Here is a 25830-nt window from a genome sequence, read left to right as displayed (position 1 = left end):
TCGAAGACTCCTCACGATCATGCCCGCGACACCCCAGCGAACTGTCGGCGACAGCCTAGTCGCCGGCAGTCGCCTTAAAATCGCCTAAGTGGGACAGGCCCTTTACTATTTATCTTGACTGCTATTTAAATGGCTAGCAGCTCATAGTCAGGCTCTACCAAAGTCCCATGGGTGCCGAATTATTCGGGTTTCTGCTCTGCTGGAATTACTACTTCAAAAATACACACTACTAGTATACAGGCATCTGGCGTTAAACGCCGGGGTTATGTGCTTGAAATGCAGCGTGTAATTCAAATATGTGTAAATCAAGCATATATGCAACTACCTTGTCAGCAATAAATTTAAGTGTGTAATTCAAAAGAAACGAGTTTGTAAATCAAGCTTTGGTTTTAAAGGGACAAGCACGTTATTTCAAAATGCATAAATCAAACACATGCGTAAAACGTGAGATGACTGAACTAGAAAGGTTTTCAGTTAATGAAGTTACCTGCTCGATCATACAGTAAATGTGACCTTTGAAGTCCTTCCTTTATATGCGTTTCTTTCATAACAATGTTCTTAATTGGAGTATTTTGCTGCCCATTATTGCTCAGTGGCTTTTTAGCTTCTGCAATTCTTGCTTGAATTGCAAGATGAAGTCCATTTAAAGCTGCCCTCGCATCGCCATCACAAAGGTAAGCAATGCTCCGCACAGCTTCGGGTTCAATAGCAATCCGAACTCTGAAAGGCAAAAGTTAAAATTCAAGGAATGTCACCCCATTCTTAGCAAGCTTTTAAAAGAAAGACCTTCCTTTATATCAGTAAGGAAGGAACAGCAGATGCTGGTTTAAACCAAAGATAGACACAAAATGCTGGAATAACTCAGCAGGACAGGCAGCATCTCGGAAGAAAAGGAATGGGTGATGTTTCAGGTCAAAATCCTTCTTCAGAAGAACTAGTTCAGCTGAGTTACTCCAGCATTTTGTGTCTATCTTCCTTTATATCAGCATACTTTCAGGGGATGCCAAAGGATATTACAACCAATTTAGTCATTATTGTATTGTAGGACCTGTAGTAATCAACTGGTATAAAGATGCCAAAAACAGCACAGTGAAAATTAAAGTGATATAATCAGGTTTTCCAGCAATTTTGAGCGTGTTGTGCGATGACCAACGTTCCTTTCACATATCAACAAGGAACACAATTCTCAATCATAATGTGTTGACTGCTGTAGTAAAATAGGCATCAGCGATGTTGAAAGAAGCAAAGATATCTTCATCATTACACCACTGATAAACAAGCTACCAACATAGATGGACATTCATACCACCTGTTGTTAATAATGAGGGAGAGGTTGGCGATTTGACACTCTGCTACTAAGCTCTCCATTTCCTATCCACTTCTTCGCTTAAAATGAACTGTTGCAGCCAAACAAGATTCAAGACAACAATTAAATATCATTCATTTAACTAGTACAAGCTCTCTCTCCAGAATGCAAAATCAATAGGAAGTCAATTGAATGGGGCTCATGAACCGGAATTGGGTTGCAATGTACAAATGATCATCATCTATTTGACAAGGCCCAAGACGCATATAAAACAAAACCACTCCCATCGCTTGCCAACCAACAATCCAACCAATCAGGAGTCAGACAGCGCAACATAACTTCATCTCTCTTGTAGGACCAAGTGATGTATAATGGGTGTCAGTATTAATAAATCAGGCAGAGCTTCCATACAAATCTTATCATTTTAATGATCACATCCCTTGAGCTCTTGCCAACCATTTTCTCATTCCCACAGGAATGCGTGTTACCCATTACTGCAGTGAATCTGACAACTTGTCCAGCATTGATGCAATTATTTTAGTCAATATTAGAACCTAGAACATAGACATGTACAGCAGAAGAAAGGCTCTTCGGCCCACAATGTCTGTGCTGCACATGATGCCATATTGTACGGTCTTTCATCCTCCTCCACTCTCGCAGGTGGAGGCAAGCTTTGAGCTTGTAATATTGGAAAGTTGCAGACCATCCATAACCAAGAATCACTGAAACTGTTACAGCACAGCTCAGTATGTGCTATTTCTTTGCCCCTGCAAATTTTGTTACCTCAACTGCATATCCTTTTGGAAAGACCTGATAGATTTAGTTTTCACCAACCTTGCAAACAGTGAGCTCTAGATCATAACTACTCTACGAATAAAATGTCTTGCCTCACATTCCTCCTTTTCTCCATTAATTTGAAATTGTTTCTCATTATCCTTTGCTATCTGCTGATGGAATCAGCTTTCCTCTATACTGTCTAAAATAGTCTGGCCATTTGGAAATGTGGACGACCATCTTGCCTTCCAGGTCCATATTTTATGGACCTGTACGTTTCCATAAAATATCTTTTTAAACTGCATTTGCTCCAAGGGAAACAACTCTAGCCTCTCCAGCCCAACCAGAACCAATCTAGCAAATCCTTTCAGTGCCCTCTTCTTCCCTTTCCCCACTTTATAAAGTGCAGTGACCAGAGTTGAAAGCAGTATTTTAATTGTGGCCTGACTGGCAATTGGCAATTTACTCTGCCATACATTGCATGAACAATCCAGGCACTAGGTGCATTGCGTAACACTCCAAAGGTCCATTCAACACTCCTAAGGTCCATGTGGCTGCCTACAGTCCATATCCCATCCTATGAATATTTTCCTCTTGGGCATGGGTTTTAGGTTGGGTTCAACTGCTGGAAGGCAAGATGGTCATCCACATTTCCAAATGGCCAGTTTGTGGTCTGGCATGTAGGCATAAAAATGGAGGGCACAGCAGGATTCAATAATATAAAAGATTTGTATCTGCTGCTTGTGACAACTAGACAGCAGACACAACCATCTGTAATTGCAAACTCACCACACTTCCAGTCGGAGAACAACTTGAGTCTGTCAGATTCAAATACGGATCTTTCCAGGCAACACAGGTTTAATTTGTGCCACTTGTACCTTTGGATAACCTGAATGTTAAGAATGTGGTTGCTTGCTTTTCTAAGCCAAGGGAGAATTATGAATTTTGGTTTACTGACCACCCTAATGCTGGAGAAACTCAGGCAACATCTCTGGAGAGAAAGAATGGGTAACCCTTCTTCAGACTGATGTCAGGGAGGTGGGCGGTAGAGATAGAATGTAGTCGGAGACAGTAAGACTGGTGGGAGAACTGGGAAGGGGGGTTGGAGGGAGAGGGAAAGCAAGGGCTACTTGAAGTTAGAAAAGTCAATGTTCATACCGCTGGGGAGTAAGCAACCCAAGTGAAATATGAGGTGCTGTTTCTCCAATTTGCACTGGGCCACACTCTGACAATGGAGGCGGCCCAGGACAGAAAGGTCAGATTGGGAATGGGAGTTAAACTGCTGAGCAACCAGGAGTTCAGGTAGGTTAAGGCAGGCTAAGTGGAGATGTTCGGTGAAATGATCACCGAGTGTGTCTCACCGATATACAGGAGTTGACACCTGGAACAGCGGATACAGTAGATGAGGTTGGAGGAGGTGCAAGTGAACCTCTGCCTCACTTGGAAAGACTGTCGGGGTTAATCATCATTTCTGAAACTTATGAGAGATTCTTACGATTAAGCTTTAGAAATCTATGACTACAGTACTGCAAAATTAACTACAGGCGAGGCAGTATCAAAGAACTAAGCAATGCATTTACAGCTTTAACTGCACATTCCAAACTGTAGGTATTGGAAATTTAATGATACTGAAAAATAACTCCGGAGTTGAGTGACATTAGGAAAAAAACAACCATTGTGGGATTGCCTTTAATCAGGCAACATGTTTCACAAAATCCAAATTTATGATAATATATCTAGCATGAGATGAAACAAAGGGCTTTATACCACACACATCTTGATTAATAAGGTAGATATGCAAGATACATTTGTGTTAATTCAGCCCCAATAATAAAGAGGTTTAGAGAGTTTGGAAGAAACGTTTTCCTTCAAGTTGTTACAGATTTAAAGGCACCATAAAAAGTGAGATAAATGGCAGCTGAGAATATGCCCAGCAAAAGGAGCTCAATGCAATCACTGGGGTATTTAGAGGACATCAGTCCAATAGCTGAAAGGGTGAGGACGAAATGATTCAAGAGATCACATAGTTTTGAACATTATGTTTACCCGTTTGACTGGGGTAAACCACAATTGTACAGCACATGGTGTTATTGAGCCCCATTAAGTACCTGGGTCTCCACGTCTCTTCCCAAGTTAATTAAGTTAATATGGAGGCAGTTTATGAATAAGCACATTTCAAAACCAGGCAAATTATCTGTTTTCAATATTCTGCTGTAGCAGAGGTTGTTCAGATCCAGCATAGAGCAGCGATCTCCAAACTATGGCCCGCGGGCCACATCCAGCCCTCCACGAGATTTTATCCGGCCCGCGGAAAGCTCTCAGGCGGCAGTGTATGTACACATACATTTACATACATATACGCATATATATTCCAATATTTCAAGCTATTTTTTTTTAAATGATTATTTATTTGTTGCCAGGTTTAACCTAGTTTAACCTTTCCTAATCTAATCGAACGTAATCTAGTCTAAACTTTGTTAAGTTTATAAAACTCACACTTCTTTATTTTTTCCTTGCCAGGACTCGAGGGTCTGAGCTATACAGAGAGGTTGAATAGGCTCCACTCCTTGGAGTGCAGAAGGATGAGGGGTGAACTCGGGTGTATAAAATCATGAGAGGAATAGATCAGGTAGACACATAGACTCTTTCCCAGAGTAAGGGAATCGAGCACCAGAAGACATAGGTTTAAGGTGAACGGGAGAAGATTTAATAGGAATCTGAGGGGTAAGGTATACACAAAGGGTGTTGGGTGTATGGAACAATCTGCCAGAGGAGGTAGTTGAGGTAGGGACTACCGCAACGTGTAAGAAACAGTTAGACAGTATATGACAGGTTTGGATATGGGCCAAACGCAGGCAGTTGGGACAAGTGTAGCTGGGATGTTTGGCCCGTGTGGCAAGTTGTGCTGAAAGGCCTGTTTCCTCACTGTATGACTCTATGAGTTAGATCATTATTGTTTTCAACAAGCCTGAATACTCAGAGCCAATTGGTAATGCTGGAATTTCATCTAATTTTTAATTGGATTACGATGCTGCTAATAAAGGACAGAGGAATGTCTTATGAACACTATTAAGTGTTACTTTCTGGCAATATTAATTTCTACATTCCAGTACACTAAATGAAAGGCATCCTCATCCCATTTAAATACCTTCAGTTCACCAACCACAATTCATATTTGATTACAACACTTTGCTTATTTTGCAGCTGATAAATTCCAATGGAAAGGAAAGAGCTTGGAACGTCATAAAGCTGAACCTTTTTAGCAGGACAGCTGAACTTGTCATGCAGTCAACATTTTTTTGAACGGGAGAATATCCAAATTCCTGTTCTGGTAAAAGCACATGAACAGCTGTGTTTCTACAAAATCTCTTGCTGATTCACAACTGATACCATACCCAGAAGTCCAAGGGCAAGGCTGAAACTTTAGTTGGCTGCAAGGCATAGACAAATTGTCTGCGAGGCTAAAGAAAGTTTTGTTTTGTAACCTCTTGTGTGTATAGGAACACTGACAATGCTTTAATGTAATGCAAGCTTTCAATGTTGGTATTAAATTTACATACAGTTTACAGTAAATTAAAAAATGCATTAAGTCAGAAGGAAATTATTTTTGGAAGGAATCTGAGATGGAATGGCAGGGAAATTGATTAAAACAGGGGCACAAATCATAATTTGTAGTTAACCCATATTTATTTGTGCAGATGAGGACAGTGCATTTCTTGCCACGGCTAGTACAGATCATGTGTTCTGAAGCAATGGATTAACTACCATAGAATGTGCACAAAGCATTTAAGGAGATTTTCGTGGAAGAGGTGGTGGACAGGAGAAATGTCCAGTTATCAACTTAGGGTAATGGGGAATGCAGCGTTCGGTCAGAAGGTTATCCAGAGATATTCTACGGAGCAGCATAAGTCAGTCCAAGGAGACATTGTTTCACTGAACTGAGTGCAAGAAGTTTAACAACCTCACATGTACAATGGAATGAATAATCTCCCAATCTTTTATAAACTTCTATGGATAGGTGAATTAAGGTAATCAGTGCGATGTATAGCCTGAAGGTCTATCACACAAGATCTCCTTTATTTAAAGTATTCACTCAAAATGAGTGAAAATCTAAAATGTAATCAATCCAGATGGATAGAATAAGCCACGCATGATCTTAAACTTTCAATTTCTAGTTACTTAATAGACGGCAAAATTTAAAAAATATATACATTCAATTAAGCGGTAATCATGAGGATTGGACTTCGGCAATTGGGAAATGTAGAAAACAGTTGCTGTTTTGTGGATGAACAGCATCATAATGACCTCTTACAATACAACCACAGCAGGAGTCTTTTATTGTTAAGGCAGAGTTGGATCTATTCATAATAAGCAAGGGAGGGGTAAAAGAATATAATGCATCAATCATAACTTTACTGAATGCCAGAGCAGACTTAAGGGACTGACTTAAACTACTATTAATTTATGGGTGACGTTTCGGGTCTTGACCCAAAATGTCACCCATTCCTTCTACCCAGAGATGCTGCCTGGTCCAATAGACAATAGGTGCAGGAGTAGGCCATTCGGCCCTTTGAGCCAGCACCGCCATTCAATGTGATCATGGCTGATCATTCTCAATCACTGAGTTACTCCAGCATTTTGTGTCTTTCAGTATAATCCAGCAACTGCAGTTCCTTCCTACCTATTAATTTATATGTCCACATATATATTCATAAATGCAATAAAATTGAAGATTAACACTTAACAAAAATAATCAGTTAAGGAAAAATTCAGTGGTGGATATAATGCACCCACAGCTCTCTTTGCCCATGTGAAAGAGTTCTATACTTTAATGCAAACATGTGGCAATGCCTTAACTACAGATTACCATTATTTTAATAAAATAATATTTTGGAATATTTATTCTCAGCTTCTTTCATTAGTTTACCACAGACACCCGCAATAATGTTTTGAAAAGAAACATTCAATAACTAGGCACTAAAATAATTAGAACTTAGATTTTAGATCTAAGAACTCAGAACTTAGTGTCTGAAGAAGAGTTCTGACCTGAAGCATCAACAATCCTTTTTCTCAAGAAATGCTACCTGACCCACTGAGTTACTCCAGCATTGTGTCGATCTTAGATTTATTAATATACTTGTGCTGAGAGAGGTACTTTTAGATAATGCAAGAATCGCCATCTCCATTTTTGCTGTGAAAAATCAGATAACACATAAAGACCAGGCAGACACAAAATGCTGGAGTAAATCAGCGGGTCAGGCAGCATCTCTGGACAGAAGGTCGTTTCGGGGCAAGACCCTTCTTCAGACTAATGTCACGGCATGGGGCGGGACAAAGATAGGATGCAGTAGGAGACAGGAAGACTGGTGGGAGAACTGGGAAGAGGGGGGATAGAGAGGGAAAGCAGGGACTATCTGAAGTTAGAGGAAGTCCTGGTGGAGGATGGAGGTGTAGAGTGACTGGACATCCATAGTAAAGATGAGGGAGTGGAGGCCTGGAAAACGCAAGTCATTGAGACTGGGAGCATGTGAGGTGTCTTGGGCAAAGGTAGGAAGGGATTGGACCAGGGGGGTATAGGATGGAGTCGAGGTAGGTGGAAATTAATTCAGTGGGTCATGAACAGGCATAAACAAAGGGTCTGCCAGGACAGTTCGGTTCGGGGATTTTGGGGAGAAGATAAAAATCGGGCCGTGCAGGGCTGGGGAACGATAAGGTTGGAGGCTTTCTTGGGCAGAGGGTCGGAAGTGATGAGATCAGTAATGGTATTTGAGATTAAGACCGGGTGCTTGTCTGTAGGGTCATGGTCCAAGGATATGTAGGCTGAGGGTGAGCAAGAGCGGAGCTGCGGGATATTGAGGAGACCCTGTTTCAGTCGAACACTGGTCCTATCCCCCGAACAGCCATCGCATACAACATTTTATCCTCCAACATTTTCGCCACCTCCAACGGGATCCCACTACTGATCACATCTTCCCATCTCCACCCCTTCATCCGCTTTCCGCAGTGACCATTCCCTCCGAAACTCCCTGGTCCATTCATCCCTTCCTACCCAAACCACCCCCTCCCCAGGTACTTTCCCCTGCAACCGCACGAGATGCAACACCTGACCCCTTTACCTCCCCCCTCAGCTCCATCCAAGGATCCAAGCAGTCTTTCCAGGTGAGGAAGAGGTTCATCTGCACCTCCTCCAACCTCATCTATTGTATCCGCTGTTCCAGGTGTCTGCATCGGCGAGACCAAGCGCAGGCTCGGCGATCGTTCCACTGAACACCTCCGCTCAGTCCATCTTAACCAACCTGATTTTCCAGTGGCTCAGCACTTTAACTCCCCTCCCCATTCCCAATCTGACCTTTCTGTCCTGGGCCTCCTCCTTTGCCAGAGTAAGGCCCAGCGCAAATTGGAGGAACAGCACCTCATATTTCGCTTGGGTAGTTTACACCCCAGCGGTATTAACATTGACTTCTCTAACTTCAGATAGTCCCTTTTTTCCCCCTCTATCCCCCACCCCCTTCCCAGTTCTCCCACCAGTCTTCCTGTCTCGTATACACTGGATACACTGGCTTGTATACACTGCAATTTAGAAGGATGAGAGGGGATCTTATCGAAACATACAAGATTATTAAGGGGTTGGACACGTTAGAGGCAGGAAACATGTTCCCAATGTTGGGGAAGTCCAGAACCAGGGGCCACAGTTTAAGAATAAGGGGTAGGCCATTTAGAACGGAGATGAGGAAAAACTTTTTCAGTCAGAGAGTTGTAAATCTGTGGAATTCACTGCCTCAGAAGGCAGTGGAGGCCAAGTCTCTGAATGCATTCAAGAGAGAACTAGATAGAGCTCTTAAGGATAGCAGAGTCAGGGGGTATGGGGAGAAGGCAGGAACGGGGTACTGATTGAGAATGATCAGCCATGATCACATTGAATGGTGGTGCTGGCCCGAAGGGCCGAATGGCCTGCTCCTGCACCTATTGTCTATTGTCTCCTACTACATCCTATCTTTGTCCCGCCCCATCCCGACATCAGTCTGAAGAGTCTCGACACAAAACGTCAGCCATTCCTTCTGTCCAGAGACGCTGCCTGACCCGCTGAGTTACTCCAGCATTTTGTGTCTACCTTCGATTAAAACCAGCATCTGCAGTTTAAACCGAAGATAGACACAAAAAGCTGGCGTAACTCAGCGGGACAGGCAGCATCTTCAGGTGGAGACCCTTCTTCAGACTGAAGAACATGTCTGTTGTCAAGAAAATAACAAGTCAAACGTTCTTAATGACAAAATGACAAACAACAGAGGTGTGTGCTATAAATAGTTGAGACATTTAAGGTTGCAATCTAATCCTGACGGGTCAGAGAACAGTTGTAAAAACTACATTTATTCTTGCTGTTTGCGTTGTAACATGAACTGTTAGATTAGATACTTCATCTAACCACGTCACAGTGACCATCTATATTTATCCTCCAGATTTTATTTTAAAATAAATCACATTAATAAAATAATTTAAAACATTCCCCCTTTAACCTTAGATTAATTATTTTACTGTTGATTTATTAGCTGATCTTTACGAGTACTATTCACTGAAATTTGCAATGTCTGCACTGAAACCTATCTCACAAATATTACATCTTGTATCTTTGTGAAAGTACATGGAACATTCTGCAGCAGGCACTTCAAGAACAAGACAGAGAATAATCATACAATAGAAATAATTAGAGTCTATGAACTGCAAGCAAGATTAGCAGCAGGACAAGCCGGTGCACAGTAAAGAGGGAGGGCAGACCAGTGGGATTTAAAAGGTATTTATTTCAACGCTGCAGGTTTAACGGGCAAATCCGATGAACTCAGGGCTTGGAGTGGCTCAGGCGACTGGGAATATTATAGCCATAATAGAATTATGACTGAGAGAAGGGCAGGAATGGCAGCTCAATATTCCAGGATAGAAATGCTACAGGCATGATAAAGATGCAGATAAGAGAGGAGATCGTGGGTTGCCTTTTTGATCAGGGAGGACATAACAACAGTGCTCATTCATGGGGCCCCCAAATAGTCAGCAAGAAATAGAGCAGATGTGTACAGATATTGCAGATAGCTGTAAAAATAATAATCAGAGCACGGAAACAGGCACTTTAGCAGCCCAACTTGTCCATGCCAACCAAAATACCCAATCTACGCTAGTCCCATCTGCCCACATTTGTCCCACAGCCAAAACCATTCCTATCTATGAACCTATCCAAACATCTTTTAAATGTTGTTATAACAGTTTAGTTTAGTTTAGAGATACAACGTGGAAAAAAGCCCTTCAGCCCACCGAGTCTGCACTGACCAGCAATCCCTGCACTTACACTATCCTGCACACATTAGGGACAATTTACAATTTCTTCAAGCCAATTAACCTACAAACCTGTATGTCTTGGGAGTGTGGGAGGAAACCAGAGATCCTGGAGAAAACCCATGCAGATCACAGTGAGAATGTACAAACTCCGCAAACAGAGAAGCACCCGTAATCAGGATCGAACCCGGCTCTCCGGCGCTGTAAGGCAGTAACTCTACCACTGTGCCACCATGCTGCCCTCAACCACCTCCTCTGGTGGCTCACTCCATATACTCACCACACTGTTTAGTTTAGAAGTGTGGAAACAGGCCCTTCAGCCCACCAAGTCCACTCCGACCAGCGATCCACGCACATCAACACTACCTGACACACACTAGGGACAATTTTACACTATACTAAGTCATATAATCTACACACCTGTACGTCTTTGGAGTGTGGGAGGAAACCAAAGATCTCGGAGAAAACCCAAGCGGTCATGGGGAGAACATACAAAGTTCATACAGACAGCACCCGTAGTTAGGATCGAACCCAGGTCTCCGGCGCTGCAAACGCTGTAAGGCAGCAACTCTACCGCTGCGCCACCGTGCTACCCTTAGGTGCCAAATTGCCAAGATCTATCAGGAGTGTCTGTTTGCAGATAAGGGGATAGCTGGCAGTGGGAGTCCTTCAAAAGTGAGTTAGCAAGAGTACAGAGGCAGCATGTTCCTGTTTAGGTAAAGGGAATGTGTGGCAAGCTTACGAAATCCTGGTCAGGAAAAAGGAGCCATGTTTAGAGTTGGGTGCTCATGATCAAGCAAATCACTCGTCAAGTTTGAGAAGTACAGTTAAGAAGGCAATCAGGAAGGGATTAAAAGAGGACATAAAATGGAGGTGGAAGGCAAGGAAAGTCCCAAAAGATTCCACAGGTATATTTAGAATAAAATGTTGGCCAGGGAAAGGATAGGTCCCCTTAAAGATTAGCCTGGCCGTCTTTATATAGATCCACAAGAGATGAGGGAGATATTAAAGTAATATTTCTCACTCGTTTTTCTGGAAGCTAAGGAATAGAGCCATTGGAGTTATGATGTCTGAGATCAGACACAAATTACCAAAGAAGAGGTAATAGAGGCTTTATAACACATTATATAAATCCCCGAGAGCCCGACATCCTCAGACCTTGTGGAAATTGCAGAGGCCTCTCCCTGCAGGGGGTCTTCCAGAGGATGGCTAATGTTGTAACGTTATTTAAGAAGAGCAGCAAGAACAAGCCAGGAAACTTTAGGCTGATGAGCCTGACGTCAGTTATGGGAAGGTTGCTGGAGGGGATTCAGAGGTACAGGAACTACTAGCATCTGGATAGGCACGGATTAATTAGGGGCAGACAGCATGGCTTTGTGCCTGGGAAATCATGCATCACAATTCTGAGGGTACCAAGAGGATAGATGAGGACAGAACAGTGGACGATGTATATAAAACATTGATCGAGGCCTTTGACAAGATCCCACATGGTAGGCTTGTCTAGAAGGTTAAAGTGCATGGTGATCTAGCCAATCAGATACAAAATTGGCTTGGAGGAAGTCAAAGAGTAGTTGTGGAGGGTCGTTTTTCTGGCAGGAGGTCTGTGACCAGTGGTGTGTCGCAGGGCTCTGTTGCTGTTTGTATCCACATTAATGATTAATGATGGTATAGTAGTCAGTGAGGAAGGTTATCTAAGTTTACAACAATATCTGGATTGGTTGAAAAGATGGACCAAGGAATAGCAAATGGAATTTAACTCGAAGTGTGAGGTGTTGCACTTTGTTATCTCAAACCAGGACATGATTTGTACAGGAAATGGGAGAGCCTTGGAGTTTGCACAACAGAGAGCTCTGAGAGTACAGGTGCATGGTTCCCTAAAAGTGGTGAATCAAGTGGGCTGTGTGGTGAAGGCGGCATTCAGCACACTTGCCTTATTGGGAAGGGTTTAGAGTTAAAAAACTGAAATATCACGACGTAGCGGTACGTTGTTAGTTGGAGGATTGTGTGCAGTTCTCATCTTCTAGATATAGGAAACATGTAATTAAGTTGGAAAGGATGGAAAAGAGATTCACCAGGATTTTACCTTGGCTTGAGATCTAGGCAGAGATAGGCTGCGACATTTTTCTTCGGAGTGAAGATGGCCGAGGAGTGACTTCATTGACGTGTACAAGATCATGAGGGGCACGGATAAAGTGAACGCTCAGTCTTTTTCGCAGGGTTTTGGATTCAAAAACTAGAGGGCACAGGCTAAAACTAAGGGGAGAGATTTAAGAGGGACCTTAGGGGTAACTTTTTCACTCAGAGGATAATCCATATCTGGAATGATCTGCCAGAGGAAGCAACAGAAGCAATTAAGATTTTAAAATACATTTGGACAGATATGTGGACAGGAAGGATTTTGAGGGCTAATGGCTAAATATAGTCAAATGAGACTAGCCCAGTAAGGCATTGGTTAGAATAGATAAGATGGGCCAGAGGACCTGTTTCCATGCTGTATAGCTCTGTGGCTTTGACATTAAATGGCTCATTAATGCAAGTCTGTGCAGCTTTGAATTGTGTGATTATTGAGCATGCAATCAATAACAAACAAAACTCTCCCACTTGTCTTTAAAGTGTTTTTGAGTCAGTTCTAACACTGAGAAAACATTCCCTCCAGTTTAAAAAAAAAAAAAAAGCCTATTGCTATATTAAAGGATTTAAACCAATTCAGTGTACTCAACAGAGGCAACCCAATCAAAACAGAAAAATCTGTACTGAGGGTCAAATCACTTCGGAAAAAAAAATCAGCCTTAAATTAGTCAGAATATTTTACTGGGTCATGTTCGTTTTGGTATTCTTTTGTTCCTTGGGATCCCAGTTTTTCCTCACCGAGATAAATGATAAACACAGAAGCATCCACTGCTGGCATCCTGCCAGGAGATTTTGGACATTCTGTTTTTATAACAAGTTGTGTTCAGAAGGGACTTACTCAGACTCTCTGCTGCCATCCATAGAGTCAGCTTCTTTATCCTGTCGTAATATGCAGATCCCAAGGGAGCTCAAAGCACGTAACAGAATAGTTTCCACAGCCTCTACTGACAGCTTCTCAAGAACGATGACACGGCAACGGCTCAGCAAGGCTGCATTGATCTGAAAGGAAGGATTTTCTGTAGTTGCACCAATCAGTGTGATTGTCCCACACTCGACGTGAGGCAGAAAAGAGTCCTGAAGTTGCGAGGAAGAAAGTGTTAGCACGAAACGGTATACAAAATGTAAGTTTTTTTCTTAGACTTTTACAATTGTCTCAGTCAAATGAATAACAAAGTTGAAATTAAAATAAGAGAAATTGTAAATCAAGTAATCAAAAGACTGACGAATTTGGCATGCTAATTGTGCTAAATTGCTAATATTGTGCACAAACACGTATTTCTAAGTATATTGAATTTATCTCGGGAAATGGTTTGATAGTTATTTTTTTCTTTTACTTGCTATACTCTAAGATTAATATGCAGTTTCAAAGTGAATGAAAAGATCAATATTCCCAAAGTTTCTGTTATCAAATGAGTTTGTTTACCTGTTGTGTCTTATTGAAGCGATGAATTTCATCAAAGAATAAAATCGTTTTTCTTTTGAACAGCTTTCGTTCATTTTGAGCTTGGTTTATTACCTCTCGAATAATATTAACGTTTGCACTTGTAGCAGAAAGGGTTACAAACCTTATATTGTTCTGCTTTTTGCTGTTGTTGGCTATAACATTGGCCAATGAAGTCTGGAAAATAAGGGTTTTGTTTTACAAACCTGGGTAATGCTGGTAGCTTTGAGCAAAAAAAATCAAGATTGCATTGTGTGATTTAGCTCAAAATGATCAGAAATCAACAATTAAAACGAATGCAATTCTGTAATAGACGGGATGGTAATTGTGAAATAAAAGATGCTGGAAGGGCATTGAAAAGAAAAATGTGGCCGAGGAGATACATAACCAATAATTTTAAACAAAATAACTCAATTTAAATGAAATATTATAGGTGGCAAGATCAAAAGAATAGTAAAATGAGAGAGACCTGTGGTTCACTTGTGAGCCTCATAGGAGTTCTCTTGCCCAGACAAAAGAAAATCAACCAAGCCGTAAGAACTCTTTTTGACCTAGGATCGAGTTCCTGACATTGGCGAGGAGACCCTGTTCACCTTGCTCAGGATCTAGCTTATTGACATTAATAGACTCCATCTGCATATGACCTTCCATGTGGCGAGTGCCCCATACATTTGCACAAAAGATCATCGCGACGGATTGGGAAACTGGCGTAAATTAAACCTGTTATCTTGTTATCTTGACGTCATCTCCACCCACACCCTCCACCACAGACCAGCATCCAGCAGGTGGGAACAGATTGGATCCATCAACAAAACGAAAACAAACAAAATGCATGCAACTTGCATCAACCGTCAGTCATAACATAACATAACATAACATAACAACACTTTATTGTCACTCGGCACAACACCGAGCGAAATTTCAGCAGTCACACAAAATACAGCAAAAAAGAAAAGAACACAGGACACCCGACCCCAACACAAACATCCATCACAGTGACTCCAAACACCCCCTCACTGTGATGGAGGCAACAAAACTTCCCCTCTCTTCCCCCCGCACCCACGGACAGGCAGCTCGACCCCTACCGAGGCAAACGACACGCACAGCCCCCGCAAGGGGATGGAAGGCCCCCCGGCCGAGCCGCCCCGGGCACCGAAACGTCCCGCGGCCACACCGGGCGATGTTAAGTCCAACGGCCGAGCCGCACCGGGCACTGAAACGTCCCCGTGGCTCTGTGGGGTTTCTGTGGTGGTCGTTAATCCGTTGCATCTCTGTGCTGGGGGGGGGGGGGGGGAGGGGGGTAATTTTGCCTATCATCTTGGTATTTTTCTTTCAAAGATATTTCAACTTAATGAATGATTTGTGGAAATTATACAACAGTCTACAAGCCAAAGGCTATTTTTTTATTGAGGCAAGTGTCCTGTAGGTTAAAGCAACAATGGAGGCAAATGGAGTTAAGTTACAGATTAGACATGACTAAGTGACAGGCAGACGAGACATGAGGAACTGAATGATCTGAGCCTAACATGCTTTGCTATGCACAACTGTGACCGTAGAGCACTTCACAGCTTTAGGAGACAGTAATAAATAAAAAATTCCCACTTGTGGGCAGCACAGTGAAAGATTTGTTGCCTTACAGCACCAGAGACCCGGGTTTGATCCTGACTACAGGTGCTTGTCTGCTGGAGTGTTATGTTTTCCCTGAGACTGCATGGGTTTTTCCTGGCTTCCTTCCACATTCCAAAGACATGCAAGTTTGTAGGTGAATTGGTTTCTGTAAATTGTTCCTAGTCTGTAGGATAGAACTAGTGTACATGGATCGCTGGTCAGCGTGGACTTAGTAGGCCGAAGTGCCTGTTTCCACACAGTATCTCTAAACTAAACATTCACTCAATGCATTAGTTAAAACATTTTCACTAACCCCACAATTTAACAAATAGGCTACTGCACATTTTTTGTAGGCCACAAGATAGTTCAGTGGAGTGGCCAGCAGAGCCGTTACATCACAATTATACAGACCCGAGCTCAAGTGGTCCAAGTGCTATTTGCATGTCCTCCCTGTGGCAACAACAGCTTCACCTGGGTGCTGTGGATTGTTCTCACATACCAAAGAGGTACTGGTTGGAAAGTTAACTGGTTAGTGTAAACTACACCCAGAGCAAGTGCTTGGGGAATCGTGCTGGAGTAAATGGGCACATGAGAGAGAATAGTTTGCATGGACATAAGTTGGGGTGTGGGATTGCTCTGAGATCTGGTCAGATTGAATGAGCTGAATGTACTCCTGAATCATAAGGAAATATGAGAAAGACCCTAAAACAATCTTGGTGATGATATGGGAAAGAGTGATGCTACATCATCTAAACTATCTCTTAAAACAAATTGACAGATTTTGAGTGGATATGAAATTATTGGGAAAAGATGGGCAGGGATATCCCACTCTTATGTGGTGTGGCATTTTCTTCATCAAGCCTGTCTGAATTGAACCAATTTAAAAGAAATTCGACAGGACAAAGCTATTCTTGAATCCAAGAATGCTTCCAGCCACCTTATATATTGATTGTGAACACCATAACATTAGCTAAAGACAGCAATTATCAGCTATTACAATTCACTGAAAAAATGGCAAGGTGGCTTGAAACAGGGTTCAAAAGGTGTAAGGTACAACTCACGAGATCAGATGAAAACATGATGTGAAGAGGAAGAATCATAACCATGGTTCCCTCCAAACAACCAAGAAATAGTCATACACTCATGCAGCACGGATACAGGCCCTTAAGCCCAACATGTCCATGCTGAACAAGATGGCATATTGGGCTTATCTTATTTACCTGCATTTGGCCCATTGCCTTCTAAATTCTTCTGTCAATATATCTGGACACTTGATACCAGATGACTCGCATCTTTTTCCAGACCAGTGCCTCAATTTCTCTTGCTGTCCACGGTTTGTCCTGCACTCCAACGGGAACATCCGTATCTTGAACTCTCACTCATACTTTTCACCACATCCCACTATCTAGATGTTCCTTCGCCCATAAACAACTTACACTAATCAACTTTAGCAAGTTCCTGTCAAATATTATCAAAGTTGGCCTTACCCAAATTTAGATCTTTAACTTGTGGACCAACTCTGTCCTTATCCATGACTATTTAAAAGTTAACAGAACTGTGGTCGATTGTCCCAAAGGATTTGCCCACTGACCCTTCAGTCACTTCCCTACCCAATTCCCAAGCTTTGGACTCTCCCTTTCAGGGACTTCTACATACGGCCCAAATATTTGGTCAGACCTCCATCCTGCATAGAGATGGTGGATGTTAGAAGTGTATCATCACTCTTCCGTCAGTTAATTAGAAGGTCCACAGCAGCGATTCCAAAACATTAATTTAAGAAAGTGAAGGAAAATATGAATCTTCGGTCCTAGTTGTAAAACACTACACATGCCCACCACCGACCTGCCAGCAACTGGTGGTCTGGCACCTCCTTTAATCTGGACATAATTACGTGTGTGCACAATTCACCCCTGCAAGTCCCCCCGAAAATGTGCTGCCTGGGCCGGAGACCGACCTCGACCTCATTGGGACTTCAAGCCAATCAGCGGGTCGAATTTGCTCCCTGCGGCCGGGGTTCTGGAACTCCGGCCTGGCTGGAGCCAGGAAATCCGTTCCCACAGCCGACTTCTGAGGTCAACTTTGCAGGATGGCATCACACACCCCACCCCTTCCCTCCGGGGCCGTGACCTCTGTTGGTCCAGCAAAATGGATACTATAAGGGTGTCGGAAAAACGGTGGTGAACCAGTAGTTGGAGTTAGAAGGAGAAGCAGATAATGTCGGGAAGGAGAAGCAAAGCTGTGGAATTGAACAGTTAAAAGCTGAAAGTTGCCTCAAAATAAATTTTATTGTATTCTTACAAGGAACAGGAGATAAATGATAATCATAGTTTTAGGATGCAGGGAGTAATAATTAAACCTTGAATTGATTTATAGGTTATGGTGAATATTTTACATCAAGCAAATGTTATCGTTTAGATGAAAAATATTATTTAACGAAACAATGTTCCCTCAGAAGTACTGATTCACACTACTTAAACAACCATTTTTTTATGCAGTTATCTTCTCATTCGATTGCCAAGTTATTGACAATTCCTTACTTTTTTGTAACTGCAGCTGTGATCTCTCTATATCTTAGCACACAAAGAAACAGTGACCAGAAAAACTATTTACTCTTACACTTTCATCAATCCTAGAGAATACATAGCAGCAGCCGATTTGCTCTCTGGATTTTACTCCTCGGTATCTTTTCCACAGCATGGTTGCAAACAAATATTATTGTGGAAATTTACAGAAACTCCCATTGGCTCTCAGTATAATCACACTGCTCAGAAATATCTTTCAACTAGATTGACAGAACAACCAAGTTGGAGAGCTTAGATGCCTTCCATTTGGTCTGACTGGAATGTCAACCATTCAATGGATACTTAGATTATAAAGTTAGATCAAACATAGCTCAGGATGTTTCCAGGGGAAAGTATTTTATATGGATGGTTGCAATTCCAGTTTTTTTTTTTTATATGGTTCTTCTAGAGTGCCTAATGTAATCCTTCGATTTAGAAAGGCAACTGGCTACATGAAAAATAAACAAATTGTAAACAAACTGTAAACAAAGATGACATCAACCAAGCTAGCCAAATTGATGGTTAACATCTATCAAACACATAAAACAAGGTCATGGGCAAGGCAAGAAACAAACAATAAAGGGTCTCGACCCGAAATGTCACCAATTCCTTCTCTCCAGAGATGCTGCCTGACCCAGAGTTACTCCAGCATTTTGTGTCTACCTTCAATTTAAACCAGCATCTGCAGTTTTCTTTCCTGAACAATAATTATATTTCTTTTGAGAATACGTGAACTCGTCAGCAACAAATATTATAAAATATTTAAGCATAATGTGACACAGCTCCAGCTCATGTTCTTAGGGGTAACATTTCCGATGGAAGAAAATATAAATAAAAGTACTCTTTTTCTTTATAATTTAGCAGCAGTTTTGAAATTAGTGAAGAAACTTGGGCTCTGTATTCTAATGTCAGATGAAATGGTTTAGACATGCAATTCAGCATGATTAAATCCATCACAGGCAACTAATAAAAGATAAAAATAAATGTAATAAAACACAATATCTGGAATATTTTATATATCATCATCGTTCCACCTAATTATGAGATTACTTCCCTAATGACAAGGGTACCCAATATAACTATACTAATTTTACTAATTTTAGAATCTGACTACTGTTTCAAAAAAAAATAATTTCCTCCAATGCTTCTCAGGTTTCTCTGCAAATTTTACAGCACAGGAACAAGATAATTCTGCACAACCCTTTATAGGAGATGGAAACCTTCCAGTTGAGCCTCCTCCCAGACATCTCCAACTATGCAGATTGCATTCCTTTCCGTCACTTATAAGTTCATAAGTTATAGGAGCAGAATTAGGCCATTCAGCCCATCATCTACACTATTCAATCATGACTGAGCTATCTTTCCCTCTCAACCCCATTCACGCTTCTTCTCCCCTTAACCCCCGACACCCGTATTAAAATTAGCCACGAGCAGTAGACAGGAGTTGGAGCATTGGCTGATATCAACCACTCTCCCCCATCTCCCTCTCCAGTCCCTTGCTCCTGTCATTCACCTCTGCAGGCTCATGTGGAATAGCACACGAGATTGGAACTCTAGCTTTTCAATATCCTCTTTTCACCAGCAACCATGGACAATGTCTGAAGAAGGGCCACGACCCGAAACGTCACCCGTTCCTTCTCTCCAGATGCTGCCTGTCCCGCTGAGTTACTCCAGCTTTTTGTGTCTATCTACAGTGTAAACTAGCATCTGCAGTTCCTCCTTATGCAGTTTCTACCCAGCCGTGTGTTTACTTGCACCTATCCACTGTCCAGTTTGTTTATCTCTACCGACACCTTAATTACTCCTGCAAAGCAGCAAAAAACTTTGTATTCATTAAGTAAATGAATCATTGTGGATTTATTGGATTGCATCTTATACCAATGCCTGTGTGAATGGTGGGACTTACCAAGGTAGAGGCATGGAGTCATACAGCACAGAAACAAACCCTTTGGCCCAACTTGCATATGCCAACCAAGATGCCCCATCTATGCTCGTCCCATCTGCCCGAGTTTGGCCCATATCCCTCTAATGTTTGCTGTCCGCATACCTGTCCAAATGTCTTTTAAATGTTGTCCCTGAAAAGACCTGGCTTTGAGCAGTGGCATAATTCCAGGTTTGCCGATGGCAATTTGACATGTACTATCCATGAGCTGCTCCAGCGGATCCTTCATGGATACCAACACGTCAACAAGCATTAACGACCAACACCTAGCATACGATGGGGTGATGCCCTTGCACCTGTACCACCTATGGTATACCAAGTTCCATCACTGCAGTCCCTACTCAAGTGAATGGGATCCATCAGTTCCCAAGGGAAAGGCAAGCCAGAATGTTTTCATTATTTCTTCCAGTTAGTTTTAAGGATCTTAATTGATGTTTAACATATGGGTATATTTTTTAGCTTCTAAATGTACAGAAAAATAATTAGCAAGTTTTCCTTTATGCCCCAAGTGTGACTGAATGTTTATGAACATCAAACACATTCAGCAGCATTCAATGACCCTGATGGCATTCTTAGCCAGAGAGTAGGATCAGCGAGGGTGAATGGAGCCTTGCTGAATGACATAGAAACAAAGAAAACAGGTGCAGGAGTAGTCCATTCGAGCAAACACCACCATTCAATATGATCACGGCTGGTCATCCAAAATCAGTACCCCGTTCCTGCTTTTTCCCCCATTTTCCTTGATTCCATTAGCCCGAAGAGCTAAATCTAACTCTCTCTTGAAAACATCCAGTGAATTGGCCTCCACTGCCTTCTGTGGCAGAGAGGACAGAGTGCCTCTGCAAATTCAGCTGACTACTCATCCTTAGGCAACCTTTGTGCTATACTGGCCTGTGATAGGTGATGCAAACTCAGTTCCCAGCAAAAGACTGGGTGAGAGAGCCATAATGACGGAAAAAACACAGCACCGGGGCAGTCCATGAGGGATCCGGTGAGGCAAAATGGATAGTCAGCTGTAGAGTTGAAGTTGCCACCGGTGGCAACCTTCTTGATTAGAACGGGTGCCAAGGTTATGGGGAGGAGGCAGGAGAATGGGGTTAGAAGGGAGACATAGATCAGGCATAGACACAAAATGATGGAGTAACTCAATGGGACAGGCAGCATCTCTGGAGAGAAGGAATGGGTGCTGTTTACTGTCAAGACCCTTCCTCAGACTCCTATTTATATGGATAATGTGACAATTTTATCCTTTAGTCAAAATGGAACTTACCTACAATTAAATTGTTTCTAAAATAATGAAAAAGCTACATTCTATTTTTGCTTTATTCAATCACAAGACTGGCTGAAATTTGTGGCTCATCGCTCAGACTTAAATCTGTAAAGCTTGCTGATCCCTTGAGGCATTTAAAAAGTCAACCAACATTGGTCAGGGGAGAGAATAGCAGATTTCTCTCCTGAGGAGTTCAGGCAGGTTTTTGAATCGTCTCAGACTTTCACAGTCAACATTGTTGATATTAGCTTTTAATTCCAATGTTTGAACAAATTGAATTTAAATTCTCCAGTTGCAACAAATGTATGTTCTCAAATTAGTATTCCGGTTCTGTGGATTACCAATCCACTAACATAACCATTATAATACATTACCTCCACAGTGTACCTTTGTAATCAAGATCAATAATTCCATGTTTTTCTGATGAAAAGTCAGAAGTCAGACTTGGCAAATTCATAGTTAGAATGGTAGAGAAGTAGGCAGAAGTGAAATGTAACATTTGCTTTTAAAGCTGATGAGTGACCAATTATGGTCACATAAAATGTAATGATATCCACTTAATAATTTTAGCTTAGTTTAGAGATACAACATTACAACAGACCCTTCAGACTACGCGCCAACCAACGGTCACTGGTTCTATGTAATCTCAGCTTCGCATCCTGCACACTATGGACAATTTACAGAAGCCAATTAACTTATAAACCTGCACATCTTTGGAAATTGGGAGGAAACTGGAGCTCCCGGAAAAAATCCACAATGTCACAGTGAGAACGTACAAATCCCATGCAGACCACTCTTTGTCAGGATCAAACCTGGGTCTTTGGCTCTGTAAATCAACAAATCTACTGCTGTGCCTTCGGCTGTCCAATTTTAGACTAAGATTGAAGACAGTATATCACACTTGGGGAAAAATCCAAATGCTAAGCAAATTTAAAATTGTAATTCAAATAATGGTTTGAAGATTAGATATTAAGATTAGATATAATTCTGTAACAGGCAAGGTTAACTTTAGACCTGGGTGATAAACTGAAAATCTGCTTCAACAAATCAAATGAGCAAATTCAATGGTTTAATTGCACAAATTAAATCACTGGATTAATAATCCAGAGGTGTAGACTAAGAATCCAGACATTCAAATTCAGGAAGCATGGTAGAGTATATGACCCAATCAATGATGCAGAAGTGGAAATGGCTGAGAGCTTCAAGTTCCTTGACATTAAGCACACCAACACCTGTTCTTCCTCATAAGGTTTAGGAAGTTCAGCATGTCCCCAACAACCCTCACCAATTTCTACAAATGCACCGTAGAAAGCATTTTCTCAGAATGCATCACAGCCTAGTTTGGGAACAGCTCCATCCAAGACCGCAATAAATTGCAGTGAATTGTGGATGCTGCCCAGGCCATCACACAAACAAACATCCCTTCCATAGACTCCACTTACACCTAATGCTGCCTCGGGAAGGTCAGCAGCATAATCAAGAGCAAGTCACACTCTCGCCATTCGCTCTTCTCCCCTCTCCCATCGGGCAATAGGTGCAGAAGTGTGAAAACACGCATTTCCAGTTTCAGGGGCAGTTTCTTCCCAGCTGTTATCAGGCAACTGAACCATCCTACCAACAACTAGAGAGCAGTCCTGACCTACCTCACTGGAGACCATCGGACTACCTTTGATCAGACTTTATCTTGCACTAAATGTTATTCACATTATTCCCTTTATCATGTATCTGTACACAGTGCATAGCTCGATTATAATCATGTATTGTCCTTCCGCTGACTGGTTAGCATGCAACAAAAAACTAGTGAGCAGTCCTGAACTACTACCTACCTCATGGGTGACTCTCGGACTATTTTTAAATCGGATTTTACTGGCTTTATCTTGCACTAAACGTTATTCCCTTATCATGTATCGGTACCCCTTGAGTCCCCCTTGTCCTCACCTTCCACCCGATCAGCCGTCGTATACAACAAATTATCCTCCAACATTTCTGTCACCTCCAACGGGATCCCACTACTGGCCACTTCTTCCCATCTCCACCCCTTTCTGCTTTCCGCAGAGACCGTTCCATCCGTAATTCCCTGGTCCACTCGTCCCTTCCCACCCAAACCACCCCCTCCCCAGGTACTTTCCCCTGCAACCGCAGATGCAACATCTGTCCCTTTACCGCCCCCCCCCCCTCGACTCCATCCAAGGACCCAAACAGTCTTTCCAGGTGAGGCAGAGGTTCACCTGCACCTCCTCCAACCTCATCTATTGTATCTGCTGTTCTAGATGTCAACTTCTCTACATCGGCGAGACCAAACGCAGGCTCGGCGATCGTTTCGCTCAACACCTTCGCTCAGTCCGCCTTAACCAACCTGATCTCCCGGTGGCTCAGCACTTCAACTCCCCCTCCCACTCTGACCTTTCTGTCATGGGCTTCCTCCATTATCATAGTGAGGCCCAGCACAAATTAGAGGAACAGCATCACATATTTCGCTTGGGGAGTTTACACCCCAGCGGTATGAACATTGACTTCCAATAGTTCTTCTGTCCCCCTCTTTCCTGTTCTCCCACTGTCTCCTACTACATCCTATCTTTGTTCCGCCCTCTCCCCGACATCAATCTGAAGGTCTTGACCTGAAACATCACCCATTCTTTCCCCCCTGAGATGTTGCCTGACCCACTGAGTTACTCCAGTATTTTGTGTCTACCTTCGATTTGAACCAGCATCTGCAGTTATTTTCCTACACTATGTATCTGTACATGGTGAACAGATCGAATGTAATCATGTATTGTCTTTCTGCTGAGCAAGCAACAAAGTTTTTCACTGTACCCATGTACACATGACAATAAACTAAACTGAACTGATCAGATCGACACCAATCTATGGAGAGAAGGCCATCATTGAGATAGTAAAGTCTTTGGAAAACAATGGCTTGGATGAGGAAGCTCAGGAAAGGATAACATGAAGGGATGAAGTCGGGTACCGTTGTTGAGTGGAAAATGTGATTGGAAGCTCAGACCACCGATTCATATAATGCATCCCATAAAACACCATGTTTACACATCTTTGTGCAAATAAACTGAATGTTGGAGTACATATTAATTAACTCGAGGATAACTAACAGGAAATTTGCAGCAGCGGATTTCTCCAATGTACTTACTTTCCCACATCCTGGTGGACCCCACAGAATCATGGATGGGACATCATGTGATTCCAACAGAGTTCTCAGGAGCGTGTTTTCCCCCAAAACTTTATTTTGGCCAATAAGTTCTGCTAAATCACCGGGTCTCATGATCTCCGCCAGAGGCTTTGCTTCAAGTTGCTGTAATGAAACCAGCTTTCTCTGGTCTTCCTGCTTTGCTTCAGAGTAGAGAACGGCAGACTCCGAAGTTGCAGCAGAGGCGAAAGCAATGCACCCGGGTGCCGGGCTCTCCGGTGCATCATCGGTCCTGGTGGGCGAAGCTGTCGCAAGACTCGGCGACCTGTGGGTCTTTTGGAAGAGTGCAAAGACCGGGGAGCGGACGTGGTGCTTGCTCGCAGGTTGCGCCCCGCTCACGGGCTGCTTTCTGTTGCCCGGCGCCCGAGCGGCCGACTCGCGCCGGCTCCCGGGCTGCGTTCCATCGCCCAGAGCCGGCGCCAGAGCGGCCGACTCGCGCCGGCTCCCGGGCTGCATTCCATCGCCCAGTGCCGGGGACAGAGCGGGCGACTCGCGCTCGCACCCGGGCTGCGTTCTGTTGCCCGGCGCCGGGGACAGAGCGGCCGACTCGCTCCCGGGCTGCGTTCTGTTGCCCGGCGCCGAGGACAGAGCGGCCGACACGCGCCGGCTCCCGGGCCGCGTTCCATCGCCCAGTGTCGGCGACCAGCGCGTCTTCTTGCAGCCGGGTTCCCCTTGGTCACTGCACTCCGCATCCTCCTCCTCCTCCTCAGGCTCCTTCCCCACCGTCGCTCCAAAACCCAGGCAGTGGTCCAGGTGGGAATTGATCTCAAAACTCTCCATCTTCTCCGAACAGACAGGACACTGCACCACCGACTCCCCGCTCCGCCTGTGAAGCGCCATTTCTGCAAACTCGCTTCCCGCTTTCCATTTGTTTTGCACGTGCTACCAATTCACGCATTAATCTCTATATTTTGTCTGGGTAATTTATCTTTAGATAAACTTAGATAGGAGAAAAAAAATAGTGTTTATGTAAGTTGACTGGCGAGATGCCCTCAGGTGCCGCTAATAAAAGTTGTAGTAATGCATTTCAAACAACACTGCTATCTACGAACACGAGGTATTATTTACACAGAGAAATCCGGAAATATTGTCATTGTGTGCAATGTAACTTCCTGGGTGGAAACGAGACTTTGAAATCAATGAAACGAACTACTTAGTAGAGCTTTTTCAAGTTGGTAGGAATATTTTCGTGAGTAGAATGCACCAATTATTTAGTTGGCGCATTGTGTTAACGTAAATGGCCTGTTAGTGCTGTGTTGGGACCAGCAGTGTTA

The 25830-nt window shown here is 42.9% G+C and overlaps 1 protein-coding gene across 1 annotated transcript in view; it reads right to left on the bottom strand.

Moving 5' to 3' along the window:
- Positions 1-25485, bottom strand: part of wrnip1 (WRN helicase interacting protein 1) — a 34536-nt gene extending 9051 nt beyond the window's left edge. The window contains exons 1-4 of the mRNA XM_078415889.1: positions 24500-25485; positions 13956-14150; positions 13371-13606; positions 488-720 (exon numbers count right to left, since the gene is read on the bottom strand). Coding sequence (XP_078272015.1) covers positions 488-720; positions 13371-13606; positions 13956-14150; positions 24500-25396 — 1561 coding nt within the window. The 5' untranslated portion in view covers positions 25397-25485. The remainder of the gene's footprint in view (positions 1-487; positions 721-13370; positions 13607-13955; positions 14151-24499) is intronic.
- Between the last annotated feature and the right edge of the window lie 345 nt (positions 25486-25830).

This window comes from Rhinoraja longicauda, chromosome 2, assembly GCF_053455715.1.
Source record: "Rhinoraja longicauda isolate Sanriku21f chromosome 2, sRhiLon1.1, whole genome shotgun sequence".
Classification (NCBI taxonomy): Eukaryota; Metazoa; Chordata; class Chondrichthyes; order Rajiformes; family Arhynchobatidae; genus Rhinoraja; species Rhinoraja longicauda.
This window is presented reverse-complemented; position numbering and strand designations above follow the sequence as displayed.